This window comes from Alexandromys fortis, unplaced genomic scaffold, assembly GCF_014885135.2.
Source record: "Alexandromys fortis isolate MF-2015 unplaced genomic scaffold, M_Fortis_MF-2015_v1.1 scaffold_85, whole genome shotgun sequence".
NCBI lineage: Eukaryota > Metazoa > Chordata > Mammalia > Rodentia > Cricetidae > Alexandromys > Alexandromys fortis.
In genome coordinates, this window is record NW_026067975.1 from 2,622,869 (window position 1) to 2,642,066 (window position 19,198).

General features: G+C 38.3%; 1 protein-coding gene across 1 annotated transcript in view; it reads right to left on the reverse strand.

Moving 5' to 3' along the window:
* The window catches only part of Xrn1 (5'-3' exoribonuclease 1), a 96,592-nt gene that overhangs the window by 40,381 nt on the left and 37,013 nt on the right, over positions 1-19,198 (reverse strand). The window contains exons 20-27 of the mRNA XM_050157293.1: positions 17,793-17,924; positions 16,533-16,695; positions 13,823-13,936; positions 10,584-10,682; positions 7,769-7,884; positions 7,053-7,199; positions 1,350-1,439; positions 1,017-1,152 (exon numbers count right to left, since the gene is read on the reverse strand). Coding sequence (XP_050013250.1) covers positions 1,017-1,152; positions 1,350-1,439; positions 7,053-7,199; positions 7,769-7,884; positions 10,584-10,682; positions 13,823-13,936; positions 16,533-16,695; positions 17,793-17,924 — 997 coding nt within the window. The remainder of the gene's footprint in view (positions 1-1,016; positions 1,153-1,349; positions 1,440-7,052; positions 7,200-7,768; positions 7,885-10,583; positions 10,683-13,822; positions 13,937-16,532; positions 16,696-17,792; positions 17,925-19,198) is intronic.

Sequence of the window (19,198 nt, forward strand, 5' to 3'; positions counted from 1 at the left end):
TTCATAGTAGCTGGGGACTGCGAGCAGATTTTTTTTTTCTCCCAAAACAGAATTTTTCTGTGTAGCCTTGGCTACCCTTGAACTCACTCTGATTCTCCTACCTTTGCTTCTGGAGTGGTGAAATTATGGCCATGTACAACCATACTTGGTTTGATGTGGTGCTGGGATAAGATCAGGGCTTTATGTACTCTAGGAAAGCTCTCTATCAACTGAGACACATCCCAGTCCTGAAGAAAACACATTTTATTCTAGCTGGTCTTATTGATGATCATAATTTATGAGGCAGGCATTATTTTATTACTGATTTATCAATAATGAAATGGAGGAATAAAAAATTAAAATACTGGAAAAGAATCTTAAGTTCATGGTGATAGGAATGGCTCTTGAGACCACGCCTTAACTGATTTTGGTATTAATTCAAAAAGAAAACCGTATTATCATGGCATCATTAATAAAAAGAGAAATTAAAGTTTAAAAAATAAATATAACCAATCCACTGCTATTGCACCATTTATTTAAAAATAGGTTAAGTCAACTATATGCTTGTTGCTGAAACAGCAGAACAGAAAAATAAGAGACTAGTGTGGTTCTCTCCTTCCAGCATGTGCACCAGGGACTGAATGCATGTCATCAGGCAGCTTTATCCACTGAGCTATCTCACCAGCTCTGAATTGTCTTTAAAGAATGCAATTACAATTTTAAATAAGAGGAAATCATTATTATTTTTTATCCACAAACTTTCTATTGTAACTAGAGTTACAAACTTAGAAACATTACAAAGAAGCAAATTTAAAATTTATAGTTTGGCAAATATATTTACATATATTATACATAAATAAATATATTTACATACATTTAACTTCCTAATGGTTGCTGGGAACGCTACAGGATTATTCAGTATTAATGAGAATCATTAAGTACATACATTAGTTGGCCCGAAACACAGCTAAATGATAACATGTTGTCCATTTTAACTTCAGCTCTTATCAGTAACTAAGGTTACTGAAAGTTAGTACCTTGCACTTCTCAACTTCTTCCTCAATTTTTTCAACAATGGCTGCATCCAGAATGTGTAAATCACAAGAAGAGCGGGACAGAGTGCTGACAGGATGTCCTTTTAGCCAAGTGATAATTTCCTGAACCTTCTCAGCGCTACAATAAAAACAGTAGTCATTAGAACTGATTACAGCCTTCTGAGGGTTTATATTAAAGATCTGATAAAAACTTTCTGGGAACTATAAATTACCAGATTTAAGAAATTAAAGCAAAATTAAAACAATAAAAAACAAAAGGTAACATTGCTGAACTTCCAAATGGGAACCTGGAATTGTACCACAAATCTTGCTTACCCATTCTCATTTTCCCCAGGCCAGATGTCATCCTCATAGAACACATCCTCTTGGCTGTTTTTGGCTATATAACTAAACAGTTCTGGTGCTCTAGTCAACAAAGAAATAAAATATTGCTTTAAAATATGCAATTATCTTCACATAGCTTCCTATTAAGTGATTCTGGATTCTAATGGGGACATGTAGAATAGAGTGAAGATTATTATAGTATTATTAAGGAGCAGTATTCATAAGGAATGGGACGAAAAGTTTTGATAGAGTATTCCTATAGCTCCACGAAAATTTCCAACAGCTGAGAGAGAAATACGACAATTACTTAAAAAAAATCCAATTATGACTTGGATTCTTTTTTGATTAAAATATGAGGGAGTAAGAAAAGGATGGAAGGGGAGTGGGGAAAAATGTATAGCTCAATTAAAAACAATAAAAAAATAAAATTAAAAAACATGAGGGAGTAGATGCACAAAAATAGTATTTGTGAGTTCATTTTTTTTTCCTTTTTTTGAGACAGGTTCTTATGCAACCCAGGTTAACCTCAAACTTATAATCCTCCTGTGCCAGCTTCCTCAGTGCTGGGACAATAACTATGCTACAATAATATCTAGGTTTTAAAAGTTAATTTTCTATTTTTATAACAAAGCTAGAACATTTCATAAAATAGCAAATTAAAACAGTTTACAAATTTCTTCTGATATTCTTCAAAATTGTTTCTTTTGGAATCATGTACATCATCTTTGTTCCTTCCCCATATGAAGAACAATGAAGCAGGAAATTGGACATGGACCAAAAGGAGAAATGAAGAGACATGGGTGCACTGCCCTGTGATGGGGAACAAACTTTCAGACATCAGACACTGGACGGAGGAGGTTCAGCTGAACTGATGGACAGGAATAAGCAGAATAAACAAATAGGGCAAGCCACCAGATGACAGAGTAGCTGCCAATCACAGAAAGGTCACAGCACTTCTGGTCTAGCATTTCATGAGCTGTATGAAAAGCGAGTTTCTTGCTCACAGGTCAGTTTCTCAGTCGTGAATTGCTTTTTAGCTATGCACAAATAAACTTACACAAATGAAAAAAATAGGTAAACAAAAAAGTCCAAGTTTTTTTTTCAATCTGCAAACACTTAGGAATTATGGGCTTTAGGCCTATTAAAACAGTATTTACACTGAAAATGTGTATAGCAAGCTGTAGTAATATCTCATTTGTATTTAAAAAATAAAGCTTGCCTGAAGTTCAGAGTAAAAGAGTCCCACTGGTCACCCTACAGACCAGGTAGTGGTTGACACACACCTTTAATCCCAGTAGCCACACTAGTTTGTCATAGAAACTGGGTGGTAGTGGTGCACGCCTTTAATCTCAGCACTAGAGAGAAAAATAAGATGGGAGGAGATAGTTCTCAGACACAGTCTCATTCTGAGATTCCTGGAGGCAGGACTGCCATTTCAAACTGAGGTTGAGGTAAGAGCCAGTAGCTGGCTGTTTTGCTTTTTGGATCTTCAGGTTGAACCCCAGTACCTGTCTCTGGGTTTGTATTAATCGTGCTGCAGCAAGCAGTTGGAATAGTTGTTTACTGGGCTTCTACCCCTGCATTAATACCTGCAGCTGTATTTTAGATGGGTCAGCCAAGAAATACTCTGGCTTTGGTTATACCAGAGACAGAGAGCTTTAGGGGGTAGGGATGGTGCAAGGGGCAAAGGTGAGGTGCTGTGCTATATGTGGAGTTCATGCATGGGTAGATACTACAGAGCATGTCAGGAGTATCACATGTCTAGGGAGCAGACTCTGAGAGGAGACAGACATGAAGTTTAGTGGGGAGACTCGTGAAATCAACACGTGTGGGAAGGGAAAAGAAAACAAGCAGAACTGGGCAATGGAAACAGATGTTGAGCTGTAAATTTTTCTCAGTGAATTTTCTGGCCAGTCCCACAAAGACCTCAAACTGGGTAGCCCTTCATATTTGTCCTGAATTGGCTGCCTTTCCTTGTGTATCTCCCTACATTGTGGAAAGGGAACATGACCCTAGGTGAGGTAGTTTTCTCTATCCACAAGATTCTGGAAGAGAGCTTGAAGGTGGAGGGCTGTTAGCAGCATCACTACTACCAGGGAAAAAGATCCTTCAATTTAAGAAAGATCTGGGGTGGGTGGGAAGTAATCACAGAATCCATGAGGCAACAAAACCCATTTTACCTGGTTAATTTCCAGAATACTAGCAGTCAGTTTTGTTCCTTACATCCATCATGCAAGGAAAAGGCTAGAAGATACCTCTCTAGGAAAAATTAGCCAGTTAGAGAGAAGATATATAGACAAAATAATGATATTAGAAGGTCAGTTTTAGAAATAGTAACATCCCATGTGATAAGCCCAACCCAAGTACACTAAATCCCCAAGATGCTTTTTGGTACATCCATGTTTAATACAGACACCAAGGAGCACTAGAAAGTGGAGGAAAAAAAAATATCGACCATAAAAAGTGAAATAAATCAAATAGGGAAGAAAAAATAATTTGGAGAAAATGAAATCAAAAGAAGACATTCAGGTGGCTCACAACTCCCTGGAACTCCAGCTCCAGGGGATCTGATGCTTTCCTCTCGCCTCTGCAGGTTTCCACAAACATATGGGACACACTATGTATATGCAGACACATTAATTACAAGAAAAAGACATTCTAGTTAACACACACACACACACACACACACACACACACACACACACTGAATGTTGATGCATGCCTAAAATACTAGCTCTTAATACGCCAGTCTGTACTTTAAGATTAGCCTGTAGGGGGAGGGGGAGCCATACTGGGAAATCGTGTCCTTAAAAACAAAACCAAAAAACCAAAACCAATCAACCAACCAGCCAACAAAAACATGATAAAACTGAAGACGAATACTGGGGTTGGACAATACAGAAAAGGGATGGGAAGAAGACAACAAAGAGACAAAAGGATCAATCTAGGAAAGAACTGAAAAAAAGGTTGATTTTATCAATTATTAAAGAAACATCATAATGCAATCTCCCAGAATGTTATCTAGATTATCAGATAACATTATGTTAATGGGCTATCAGTTCTGGGGGCTAACCAAGAGAAGAGATGGGGAAAAAATCTATACCAAGGTATTTACATATCATCACAGCCAACAGAATTGACAGGGTCCAGAAAATGAAAATAGGCCACCAAGGGGATGGAGAGATGGTTTACAGGTTAAGAGCACTGGTTGTTCTTACAGAGGACCAGGGTTCAGTTCCCAGCACCCAAATGGCAACTCACAGCCATCTGTAACTCTAGTTCCAGGGATCTGAGGCCCTCTTCTGACCCTCTAGGGGCTCTAGGCACACAATAGAGCACAGGCACACATGCAGACAAAACATTCATACACACAAAACAACCTAAAACAACAGTTTCTTTAGAAAAAGCAAATAGATCACATCACAATGCAAAGAATTGAATCAGAGCTCACAGGATTTGTCAGTGACAAAAAAAGGAGACAAGAAAAGAATGGAACAGGATTCAAATCCTGGGTGAAAAGAATCTCCCGTTTAGGACTCTCTACCTAGACAAGCTATACTTAAGGTAGGAAAAAGAAAAAAAAGTATTTCCAAACACAAAGTCCCCCACCCCTACCCCAAGAGGCTACTAGGGCTAAATGTACCATCATCATGGGGATATACAGATTAAGAAATGGGAGCCAGAAAATGAAAGACTTTGTATGGGGCCATAGAGGCAGTGTCTCTGAACTGAAGGCTGGCGATAAGCTAAGAATCACATGTAGACAGAAGTTTAAAGGTTCTTGAAAAAATAAAGGGAGGGGGGATAAATACTGTGAGATAATGCTCTTGTACACTGTAAAGATTTGTCACTCATATTGGTTTAATAAAAGGCTGATTTAGCCAGTAGTCAGGCAGGCAAGTATAGGCAGGGCAACCAGACTAGGAGAATTCTGGGAAGAGGAAAGACAGAGTCAGTCTTAATAAGTAATATTAATAATTAGTAATAAGTCTGAGCAACAGGCCAAACAGTTTATAATTAATAGAAGCCTCTGTGTGTTATTTGGGACTGAATGGCTGTGGGACTGGGTGGGACAGAAACTTCTGTCTACAATCACCAGCTTCAGCTGACGTAGAGACCAAAGGCTTTAGAACACAGATGGAACTGAAAGAACCCCTAATCTGCTCGACATAATTTTTGGCTTAGTTAACACATATGTGTACAGACATACCAAATGAAAAAAAAACAGTGAAAATAAAAATGCGGACAGGGAAGAAGAAAATGTGATCATAATACATGACATGGTCTAGCTTCACATATTCAGCAGAATCATGGAAACCAAATTATAATAAAAACTGTAAGAAATATTTTCATGTCTATAGGGAACTGAGAGACGGAGGAAGAGCTGGAACTCAGAGATCCCTTTTACATCTGGAAATCAATGAATATATGACAACTAGAAAAATAGAACTTTATTTTTTGTTGTTCTTCAGACCAAACTCAGAGAAAAGAAGTTTGAAAGCCAGGTGGTGGTGGCGCACACCTTTAATCACAGCACTCAGGAGGCTGAGGCAGGCGGATCTCTGTGGGTTTGAGGCCAGCCTGATCTACAAAAGCTAGTTCCAGGGTAGGCTCCAAAGCTACAGAGAAACCCTGTCTCAAAAAACCAAACCAAACCAAACCAAACAATAAGAAAAGAAAAAAGAAAAAGAAGTCTGAATGTAACCTTTTAAGAAAATAGAAATAAGTACAAAAGCAAGCTCAATTTTCATATGGCCATATGGAACTGAACTGTTCCCCTGTCGCCTTCAAAAGATACAGAATCTTGAGCCGGGGGACAGCTCAGATCTGCTTCCTGATGATGTAAGCTCGACAACCTCAGTTAAATTCTTGCACCCATGTCAAGGTAGGAGAGAACTCCTGTGACAAGCTTGTCTTCAGACAGTCCCACCTACATAGTGGGACACACACCTCGCCAAGTATGTTTATGTGCACTCTCTTGTGGATGCACACACACACCATAGTGAATTTAAAATAATATTTTAGAGTAGCTAAAGAAGATGACTTTATTTGGAAGTGGGGTTCTAGTAGAGACAACTATTAGAGAGGGCTCTAATCCAGCATGACTTTTTACACTGTAGAAATGAGAAATGAAGACACAGGTGAAAATTGAGGTGAAGACACATGGGGAGAGACTGTCACTTGAAGACAGAGGATTGGAATGATCAGTCTACAAGCCAAGTAACACATAAAGGTACAAGACTGTAAGAGCTAGGGGACTACAATCCTGTTGACACCTTGACTCTGGCTACTAAAACGGTGAGATATTAAGTTCACCTTGGTGAAACCAGCTAGTTTGTGGTACTTTATTATGAGAGCCCTTGGAAACCAACCCAGGGATCCTCAAAGACAAGGAGGACAGACCTCTGTGCAATAGTAGAAAGAACATTAGATCGTAACTCAGGAGCAAAATATTAACTATAACTCTCAATAACTCAGTTAACAGTAAAAATGGTAACACATTCCCTATGGGATTATTAATGCAAATATGTTGTACACATTTTAATTTTTCAGACAGAGTCTCCCATAGCACAGGCTGGCCTTTAAATGCATTACATAGGTAAGCATGGTCTCCCTTTCAGATGGGCATGAGCCAGGCATGATAAGCAGTGCAGGCCTGAGTGAGAGGCGGGCAGAAGCTCGCTGGGCACTCACCTTTCCATGTACTCTGCCAGAAGCTGCTCTGCGGCCGATGAGTACATCCACTCACTCCCAACTTTCTTTGTATAGCCAGGGACTTCCTCATTTTTCTTGTTGAATTTGAGATTTAAACCCACATTTGCTTTATGGTCTCCATGAGGGCTAAATTTAAACCACATATACAAACAAGTGTTTTAAAATTTGTTCAAAATTAAAAGTTCTAGCTTTTTTTTTTTTTAAACAGTACTAGAGATTAAATCCAAAGACCTGCGCATGCCAGAGAAGTGGTATACCATTTAGCTATCACCAACCCAACAATTATTTTCAACCTTTGGAAAAGCTCAGTTAGTTCTCACTGTTCTGCATCTTAGTTAGCATGGTTACTACTAATTAGTAGTACGTAAAACGCTACAGGGCAGGTTTTAAGAAAGCATATAAATAAATTATGTAATTATAAAAATGGAAGATAACAAAATTCACAGAAATATATTCCCAAGGCTCACACACACCCTCTGATACCTTTTTTCAAGGTTAGCTGCTAAAAATATAAACTGACTTTGAAAGCACCTAAAACATATGCTGTTCATGTAAAGGACCACCGCTGGAGGAGTTTATGGGCAACTCAGTCCACAGGCATTAATTGGAGAAAATCAATACTGGGATAATAAGCACTTAGTCTCTATATTTAATTTTTCTGCTACTTTAAGCAAATATCCCTAACACAAACTTACTTTCTCCTAGATCCTCTTCCAATAAAAATACTTCCTGTAAACCTTGAAACAAGGTATCCACTCACTCCAAGGCGACCGGCCAACACATATCCTGGGTTGTACTTTATAGAGTATTTCTTTAAATATAAAAATAGAGAGGTCAATTATGGAAACACATGTTTACATTAAGTACTGTCTGGTTACCTTTGAGAGCTGTAGATAATTAAGATACCACTGGCAACATAAAAACACATGATCCCTTGGACCCCACCCTGAAGGACCTGAAAGCCCCCTCTTTCTCTTTACAGCAGTCTTTATAAGGATGAAGGAGCAGGAAACACAGTTTGTAAATCTGTCTCAATAAATAAATTCTGTAAGCACTAAACAAAAAATTCTTCATAAACTGTTTTTTAAAACTACCCTTTTTATTTTAAACAGGGATAGCTAGCAAGTACATGGAATAAAAGAAGGCTTCAAAAATTACTATACTGAAATTAAGCATAAGTTCATCATAAGCATAAGTTCATCATAAAAACAGTTGCAAGTAGGTAAGTAAAAAATGGTGTTCATATATGAATATAAGCAATTTTTTCCACTAATACTATTATATGAAAGTCACAGTCAAATAAATGGAAACTTAATTTGTGTAGTTAATTAATATGAAATTAAGAAAAAGGGAAAACTGTGATCAGAATATATTGTATGAGAAAATCCATTTCAATTAAAAATATAAAATATATCAAGCAATAGGACAAAAGAAGAAAAGACACACACAAAAAAGAAGTATCATTATCAGGTGAGGTAATTTTTAACTAGGTAGAAAACAATTTACAAATCCAGTACCAACTAGCACTAACAATCATATCCACTCCTTATATGATGCATACAGAAAGACGTTATTTTTTGTTTATAGTCTAAGACTTTGTAAGTTACATGGAATATATAAGAGACAGATCATTTCATGTAGCTCAGGTTGGTCTTGAACTTGCTATGTGCTTGAGGATAATCTTGAACTTCTGATCCTCTTGTCTCCACCTCCTAAGAGCTGGGATTATAGACTTGGGCCACTAAGCTGGCCTATGCAGTGAGGGGACTGAACCCAGAGAGCCGCATGTAAGCAACGCAGGCACTTTACCAGTGAGCTACATCCTCAGCCCCACTAGTGTATAGTCTTACTTTATGCTCATAGATGAATGTGGGAATATTTTCACCAACATAGAATCAGCCACCATTATTTCATTGAGTATATGTCCAAATAGGTAACTGGTTTTGGTGGGCTGGAAAAACAAACTACTATATAAAATATATGAATATGCTGGTAGAAAAATGTGGTATTAGGGTAGATCTATAACCCTAATACTTAGAAGACAATGGCAGGACAATCAGGAGTTCAAGGTTATCCTTGGCTACTCAGTGAGTTAAAGGCCAGCCTGTGCTACATAAAATATTGTCTCTTCTCTCACACAGATATACAGAACGTGGTTGTTCAACAAGAGTATCATCAGATTTAGAAATAATAAAATACAAAACAAGTATGCTTTGCAAAACATATCAAATAATTAAGGTGATATTTCTTAATTATAACAAGTATCACTTTATTAATAAGCATTTTGAATGTGTAGAGGCACATTCAGTTATGATAACTGGCATAGATTACTAGCATTTAGAGCTTAGAGGCAAAATGTCCTTTTTACATAGCTGCCATAGATAAAAGGGTCCTATTCCAAGTACTAAGGGTGCTTCATTTGAGAATTCTAAGCTGCGCTGTAATTAAAAATTAACTAAAATCAACAGTACCCTAGGAAACATAAAAAGCCTAGCTAAAACACCGTGTAAAGAAAGTGAGGGTAAAGGAGCAGCTTATATTCACTTTTATACAGGGCTCCAGCTTCTTCATCTAATGGGACACTGATGCCTTCTGACCATGTCGCCTATAGCAGAGAGCTGATGGCAAGACTTTTAGGGACACCTCTGCCTTCGTCACCATGTTCCCTCATGGATATGCTGATTCTTAATACTTTAAGCCAGATCACAACAATACAAAATAAACACCAATTAATAATGTAATTAATTACATTAATTAATAACGTAATTTCTTTTGCTTTTTTTTTTTTTTTTGCTAAACTTACAAACATGTACATCCTGTTTCAATGCTAGGGATTAAACCTGGGTACTTAACATGCTATGCTAGGTTGACATGAATTTTGGGGAACAGATTTATACTTTCCTTTATATTTTCAGTGTGTGTGTGTTTATGAGTGGGCATGCATGTCACAAAGCATGTGAGGAGGAGAACCTCAGATGCCATCTCCTTGAGTTTTGTCTTTTGTCTCACTAAGCCTGGCATTCATCAACTAGGCTCAGCTGGCTGGCAAGCTAGCCCCAGAGGCCTGTCTTCCAGCACTGGCATGTATAGCATGTGCTGTTGGCCCAATTTTTAAAAATTATTTATTTTTATTTTATGTGCATTAGTGTTTTGCCTGAATGTATGTTTTTCTGAGGGTGTCGGGTCTTCTAGAACTGTAGCTACAGACAGCTGTGAGCCGCTGTGTAGGTGCTCCAAGTTCTCTGGATAAGTAGTCAGTGCTCTTAACCACTGAACCATCACTCCAGCAGCCCCCCTCCACCCCCCGCCCCACCAAGCCCAGTTTTCATTCATGGGTATTGCAGATATGAACTAGGGTCCTCATGCTTTATTAAAAATACTTTACTGGCTGAACTATCTCTCTAGCCTCTTATATTTATTCTTAAATACTGAGTTAATTTTAAGTTGGCAGAAAAAAACATCCCAGCACTAAAAAATCTTATTCTAAACAATACCAACTATTGTACTTACATGCTGGTTCTGTATTAAAGCATCAAGGTTTGGTTCACATGGAATGCTGAAAACCACACGAATCCTACCTTCTGTAATCACGTCACCTGATTCCTGAACCTGGGGGAAGAGTAACCACACCATTTTAATCTTTAATTACATTCATTTACTTTTCTCCTTATTTGAATGATTCTCTTCTAAAAAATATTTTCGTCATAAAATTAGACTGAAAATTTTCTTATAATTTATAATAGGATTTTAAAATATTATAAGAGTGAGTCATTTTATATTTGTTTTAATAGGTGCTAATCACCATATAAAAATGAACTTAACTCGGCAGGGCAGGGGTGATGCTTGCCTTTAATCCCAGCATTCGGGAGGCAGAGGCAGGTGGATCTCTGTGAGTTTGAGGCCAACGTGGTCTACAAGAGCTAGTTCCAGGACAGGTTCCAAAGCTACAGAGAAACCCTGTCTCGAAAAAACAAAAACAAACAAAACAAAACAAAAAAACAAAAACAAAAAAAAAGGAAGAACTTATAGATAATTTTGAATTATTACCAAAATGTTGCAAATAATGTCTGAAAGCATTGACCTAGATTCACTCATTGCTAATACTATAAAGAACGACTCTAACATTTGCATATTATGTGCATATATACATGCATATAACAACAGCAACAGCAATAACTACTACTACTATCTAGTATTTTGAAACAGGGCTTCAGGACAGTATGTTAGCTTTGAAGTCATTGTGATGTCTAGATTGGCTTCAAATTTGGTGACCCCTACTTTAGCTTCCTGAGTCCTGGGATTATAAGCATACACCACAATACCCAGGTCCTTTCAATGCTTTGGGGATACCTTACAGACATTGTGCCCTTCACCTCTAAGTATTTTAGTGTATATTATAGGAAGGATACTTTACTATAAACAGCAGTATTATTATTGGGCATATAAATTTACACTGGTATTTTAGTCTCAGCTATTCTCTATATTCCAGTTTTATCAATGGACCCAGTAATGCCGTATGCAGAATTCTTCCCTCTCCAAAGTAGCATAAGATATTGAACTTAGCTGTCTGTCTGCTTGCTATTGAGGCAGGCAATGCTATGTAGCCCAGGCAGGCTTTAAACTCAGCCTCCTGCCCTGGCTTCCCAAATGCCAAGATTGTAGACACTCACATGCCCACTCTTTGTTCTTCTTTAGAAACGGGGTTTTATTAAGCTATGTTCCCAGCCTCTAGCTGCACATGTAAAATCCTTTAATCTAGACTATATCCAAATCATTTTTTTGGTGTGTGTTTTAAAAATAATATAAGAAGAATGCTATTTCTTCCTCACTGTTCACGCTGCCTTTCCCTTTGTGTAACACTGGGGACTGAACGTAGTGTGTTAAGCAAGCACTCTATCACTGAGCTGCAGCACTGTTCCCTTCAATTTCCTTGTTTTGTTTTTTTGTAGTAAAGTTATGTGCTGTGGAATATAGTTTAAGATGCATTACATTTCTTTATGCTGTGGAATATCTGTTTAATGATGCACAGATGTGCTGCATTCTTTTATGTTGCATTTGTTTAACTCTGTAAAGCTGTGTTACTTTGCCTGTCTAAAACACCTGACTGGAGCAATAAAGAACTGAATGGCCAATAGCCAGGCAGTAGAGAGGGATAGGTAGGGCTGCCAGGCAGAGAGAATAAATAGAAGAGAAGAGAGAAAAGGGAGAATCAAGAAAAGGAGGAGAGGAGGACGCCAGGGGCCAGCCAATCATGGAGTAAGAAGAAAGATATATAGAATAAAGAAAGGTAAAAGCACAGAGACAAATGTAGCTTAAAGAGAAATGGGATAATTTAAGAAAAGCTGGCTAGAAATGAGCAAGCTAAGGTTTGGCATTCACAAGTAGGAATAAGTCTCTGTGTATTTATTTGGGAGCTGTGTAGCTTCCAAAGGAGTTAAAAAAAAAAAAAACAAACAAACCTACTACAGTTATACCTTATCGGCCAGGATATCCTCTACTTGACATGTCCATGTTAGGACATCATATTTGATGTACAGAGCATCAGCCAATTCCTAACTGTTACTATTACACAGTCATTACAGTGTTCCACTTCTCCACTGTACATTTACAGTTTTTGTTTTCCTTGTAATTAATCAACAGTCTGTGAAAAGACGGTCTGAAGACCATGAAAAACCTGCCCCAGTTTGACTCATTATTCCCTGACTCGATTAATTTTTCATTTGCAAAACCTGTGCATGCTAGGCAGGTGCTTCACTACTGACCTATGTCCACAATAGAAGCTTTTCTAGTTTTATCTTTTTATTATTAGCATGCAATGATGAATTCTTGATTCCCCTCAGCACCTTCTAATTTGTTACTGTACTTAATTATACTGCTTCTCAAACCATTACTGTCTAAGCAGGAGCCTTTCACCTTGTTTCTGGGCTTCCTGGCATGGGTCTTTCAGTTCTTTGGAGCACTTTTTACTTTTTGGCATTTGATATATTAAGCTTGTTTTGTATCTCACCTGCTCCAGACCTAGAATGAGACACTTTAGTGAGAAGGACTAAAGGTTTTTAGTGAGGTGTTATGGTCTTAGAGGTCATAATCTGAGTATTACATATGTTCACCACTACCAGAGAGTCTCTGTGTCTTATTCTTTTGAAAAATAGTCAGAAAATATGTATGTATATACATATGCACACTTGCCATATATACATATGCTTCAGAATTCCCAACAAGTATTGCCAATCCATGCCCCACAGACTCTTATATTTTCTTATTCTATATCTGTATGTACTTTTTCCTGTGTGAGAAGTAAAATTATTAAATATATCAATACATTTAAAAATACATTAACCCTGTATGTAAAATCTTCTTAAAATTATTTTAATTGTTTCAGATATAACCTAATAAATAAGTATATTAAAAACACAAACAAAGGTGTTGTACACCTTTAATCTCAGCATGAAGCAGAGGCAGGTGAATCTCTGAGTTTGAGGCCAGCCTGGTCTTCAGAGTGAGTTTCAGGACAATCAGGGCCACACAGAGAAACCCTCTAACCCCTTCAACCCCCCCAAAAAACCCATCAGATTGTGAATTCCTTTTTCCCACCTTCTGATCATCTGTCTGATAGCGCAATACTGTGTCCTGAAGTTACACGAGAGAATTCTTTCTCATGTTTCCCCTTTAGCATTACATTTTATTTTGCACTTAAGATTAATGATTATATTAATAAAAAGTCAATGAACGACAAAATTGAAACTAACTTCTCCAGTGCAGCCATAATAAGGAGTTCCCAGCATAAAGACCATACTTCTTGGAGGAAACAAATCATCCAATGTTTTGATACTGGAGAAACGAGAGTCAAAAGCTCGGATGTCCTAAACAAAATGAAACAGAAAAGTTAATCATCACAGCTAGTATTTCTAAAGTCTGCATATCATCTTTTTTCTGCATGGGATTAAATCTGTTTTGTCTGCAAATGTCAAATATGAAGATTTTCTATAAACTAATTGATGGAGGAGGGTCATCTATGTGTTACTCTCATTGGTTAATAAACAAACTGCCTAGGCTTTTTGATAGGGCAGGATTTAGATAGGTGGAGTAGACAGAACAGAATGCTGGGAGAAAGAAAGCATAGTTGGTCAGACGCCATGGAGCCAGCCACCAGGTCAGACATGTTGACTCTTTCCTGGTAAGCCGCCACCTCGTGGTGCTACACAGATTATTAGAAATGGGTTAAGCAAGATGTGAGGATTAGCCAATAAGAGGCTGAAACTAATGGGCCAGGCAGTGTTTAAATGAATATAATTTGTGTATTGTTAGTTCGGGTGTTAAGCGAGCCGTGCGGGAGCCAGGCGGGACGAAAAGCAGGCCTGCCCACCTCATCACTACAACTAATACCAAAGTCTAAAACACACTGCCCTGTCGCATCATTCTCTTGCCTAGAAACCCCATCCATTTTTCTACTTCATTTACCTCTTACCCCACCATTGGTGGCTGACATTTACTATTAACCTCATCTTATGAAGACTGGCACAAGGCCACATAGTAAAGAAGTCACCTCGGGCAATTTGTGCTATAAATTACTACACTACAGTTTATTTCCCAGATAGCAGCACCCCCCCATCTTATCCGTATCCATGGGCTAGGTTTACACTTCAAGTCCCCTCTACACAGTGTATGTCTGAAACCACAGTCAGTACTAATACCTACAAAGACTTTTTTATACTTACACATCTATGACAGAGTTTACTTTATACAGTGAGAGATAACTGTAAGATTAAGACCATGCGAACGTGGTCTTTGCCTTTCAAAGTGTTTGCACTGTGTTCACCTTTCCCCATCATGTAATGATGTGATGATACATGCCTCCATGATGAGATGTGGTGAATGACTGAGAACTTATGAAATGTGGACACACGCTCCAAGCTTAAAGTGGAGAAGAAAAGCCAGGGGGTGGTAGTGTGTGCCTTTAATCCCAGCACTCGGCAGCCAGAGGCAGGCGGATCTCTGTGAGTTCGATGCCAGCCTGGTCTACAGAGCGAGTTCTAGAATGGCCAGGGCTGTTACACAGAGAAACCCTGTCTCAAAAAACAAAAAGTGGAGCAGAGCAGCATCAGTGGTGAAACAAGCCCTTCCCTTACAATTTCAGGATTGGGATGTTCATCCTTACCATCCTTGGCATATGAGGGAAAGTTTCGTCTTTTCATGTAAAGGGGGCATATTCTAATTGCCAGTGCCATTCCTCTTACACTTTGCAGTCATTTTAGTAAAATAAAAGTCACCATGCTCCAACAGTTGAGCTGGCGCTGAGATACCACTCAGGGTAGGCACACAGCATGGATGCAGGGGACAAAGAGAATTTCCATCTGAGAGACAGCACAAGATTTGTCTCAACACTCAGAATGGTGATCAATTTAAAATGTACGAATTCCTTAATTTTGGCCCCTTCCAGGTAATATTTGAAGACCTTGGCTGAATGAAGGTAACTGAAGTCACAAGCAGTTATCCAGAGTGCCTCCTGTCCCCTTACAATATTAGAGCTTATGCACACAAAGACAAAGACTTTAATATTCACTGTCTATTTCTGGCAAAAATAATTTTTTTTTTTAAAAAGAAAGGGTCTTGATATGTTATCCACCACGTTCTCAAATACATATTCTTCTTACTTCAACTTCCTAAATGCCAGGACTACAGGTGTTCATCACTACACCTGGCTAAGGCCAGTATTTTTGGAAGGATTAAAAAAAATATGTCAGCCTGTTACAAATGGTGTGTTCTGGAAAATTTATTCTAGAAAAATAAGTTCTTAAAAACTACCATAAAATTGGTCAAGCATGGTGACATACACTAACAACCCCAGGGTTTGTAAGGCAGATTTCTGTGAGTTCATGGTCAGCCCGGTCTATATGGTGAGTTCCAGGACAGACAGAGCTACATAGCAGAGAACCTGTCTCAAAAAAAACAAAGACCAATGAACCAACCAAAGGAACAACAACAACAAAAAAACTACCACAAAATCAAAACCACGCTCCCTACTTGTACACGCTGAGTGGGCATGGAATAATTCTTATACAGAATAATATTTAAAAATTTACAAAACCAAAACCAGAACCAAGCCACTTATTTAATGTGTGTGTTTGTGTCTAAGGACAACTTGTAGGAGCAGGTCCTCTCTCCTGCCACATTATTAATTATTGTGACTTTTTTTTTTGGCATTGCTTAGTCTTTAAACATCTGGGACTTCATGAATGCTAGGCAATTACTGAACTGTATCTCTAGCCCTTAAAAATTTTGAGAAACATTCTTGCTAGGTTGCCCAGTTGCTTATGCTCAATATTTGGTTTAGAAAGACCTTGAACCTGTAATCTTTCTTTCAGCCTCTCAAACACTGGGATTACAGGCCTGGGCCACAAGACCTAAAGAAGGTGTAAAGTATATATTAAGAAAGGATTGAGACTTGGGGAACCTTACCTTAACAATAGTTTGATAAACAAAAGGAAGAATCTGTTTTGACCACTGTTTTTCCAGATGAACTTCACCATTCTGACTGATTTGATATTTACGACCTGTGAGCAACTGAGCATACACAACGGCAGATGTTTCATTTATTACTATTCCCTTTCTTCTTAGGTATCTAAAGGAAAAATAAAAAAGAAAGATACACATGTAGAAGTGTGTATGCAGTCCAGGTGATAATCATCAATCAAACCAACTACTCACAATCAAACCCTTACACGGCAAATAAAGGCAGAGCAGTTTTCAGCACTCTATAAAGCAGAGGTTCTCAGCCTTCCTCCAATTACAGCTCCTCATGGTGCGGTGACCAACCATAAAATTAGTTTTGTTGCTACTTCCTAACTGTAATTTTGCTACTGTTGTGAACGGTTATGTAAATATCTGTGCTTTCCAATGGTCTCAGGTGACTCCTGTGAAAAGGGCTGGTTGACTCCACAGGAGTCTTGACCCACAGGTTGAGAATCATTGCCACAAAAGCTTTGATAGTATTGATTTTAGTCTGTGGACCATTTTCCCACTGTCTACATGACTGAGTGAGAAATCAATCTGTAAAAACTCTAGAACTTTACATTCAAAGGCCACACACAAAATAAATGGAATAAAAAAATTGACGAGAAAGTGAAGAAAGGCAGCATGGAGCTCAGCAAACTGAGGGCATCTGAAGTACGCTATTCACTGCAAAGGCTCATTTCTTCCAGTTATATGTGATACACACTTTTCATAAATAATCACCTTTGCCTTATTGATTCTTTTTGGCTTTCAGATAAAATAGCACACCTTTTAACGCTAACCATTCTTTTAACAATGGCTTTAGGGACTGAACTCAGGCCTTGAGCACACTGAGCTCCGATCCCCAGTCCCCTGCACTTTGTATCTGCATTTCCTCACCCCTATGTGACACGGCTAAGAAGTCTCATAGTCCTCCTGCCTCAGTTTCCTGAGTGTGGGAACTAAAGCTGTGTACTTTCATGCTCGACAAAGTTATTTGTTAAAATGTATTTATTTAGTATGTGTGGGTGTTTTGTCTGCATGTTTGTCTGTGTATCATGTGTGTGCGTGATGTCACAGAGACCAGAAGAGGGCACTGATTCCCCGGGACTGGAGTTAAAGAACAGTGAATCACTACATGGGGGTCTTAACTCTGGTTAAAAGAACCCAGTGTTCTTAACCTCTGAGCCATTTCTCCAGCCCTTACCAAATTCTTATGATACTCACTGTTCTGAAATTCCTTGTATTTCTTTAGTCCAGTTCGACTGTTCTTTATCTGAAAGTTCAATGACTTTAGATGGTGGAGCAGTTTTCCCCAAATAAACCTTCTGTGTTCCTGGAGGTTCTTCCAAGTAAAACCTTAGACATAAAAACAAAGGAGAAATTATGTAAGCCTAAACTTGTGCTTTAATGTAGAGCTTTTGCAAGGTGAGTGTTCATAGTGAACAAATTTTATGTGGTACAATTGCAAAAACAACCCCCTCAAACCCAAACCTTTTCTTTCTTTTTTTTTTTTTAAATATTTATTTATTTATTCTGTATACAATATTCTGTCTACATGTATGCCTGCAGGCCAGAAGAGGGCACCAGACCTCATTACAGAGGGTTGTGAGCCGCCAAGTGGTTGCTGGGAATTGAACTCAGGACCTTTGGAAGAGCAGGCAATGCTCTTAGCCTCTGAGCCATCTCTCCAGCCCCAAACCTTTTCTTTGAATACAATAAATTGGAGAATAAAGGCATGTGGAAATTTTCTACATTGGGCACAATGGTATTCTCTGGATACCCAGTTATGTGAGGGGCTGAGGGAAGCAGATGTCTTGAGCATGAATTTGAGAACATCCTACACAGTTCGAGAAAAGATGAACTAACTATTCAGGTATAAATACAAGATGATATATCATTAGCACAATGAGAAGATAAAACATTAATAAATCAAAGATTTAAATAATGGAGAGGTACACCGCATAACAAAGGTTAGACAATTAAATACAATAAAAGTATCAAACCTTCCCAAATTCACCTATACGAATAAAACTTTTTCTTTTTCTTGTTTTTAAGTTTTTCCTTCCCTTTGTCTTCGCCTTTGTCCCCATTCACCCCCACCTCTCTTTTAGGACAGGGACTGGCTATGTAGTATAGGCTAGCCTTGAACCTCAACATAGCTTGGGCTAGTGCTGAATCTGTAAAGGTCTTCATGCCTCAGCTTAGAGTGCTGGAGTTATGAGTATGAACAATTATATCCTTAGGTTTAATACAATTGCTATAAAAATCCTTCAATAGTAATAGATAAAGAACAATCTCTCTTAAAGATATAATAAATTAGAAAAGCTAAAGCCATTTTTAAGAAGAAAAGTCATAGCCTGGTGGTGGTGGCACACACCTTTAATCCTAGCACTCAGGGGGGCTGGAGAGATGGCTCAGAGGTTAAGAGCGAGCACTGGCTGCTCTTCCAGAGGTCCTGAGTTCAATTCCCAGCAACCACATGGTGGCTCACAACCATCTGTACTGAGATCTGGCGCCTTTCTCTGGTGTGCGGGCATACATTGAGGCAGAATGTTGTAAACATAATAAATAAATAAATCTTTAAAAAAAATCCTAGCACTCAGGAGGCAGAGGCAGGTGGATCTCTGTGA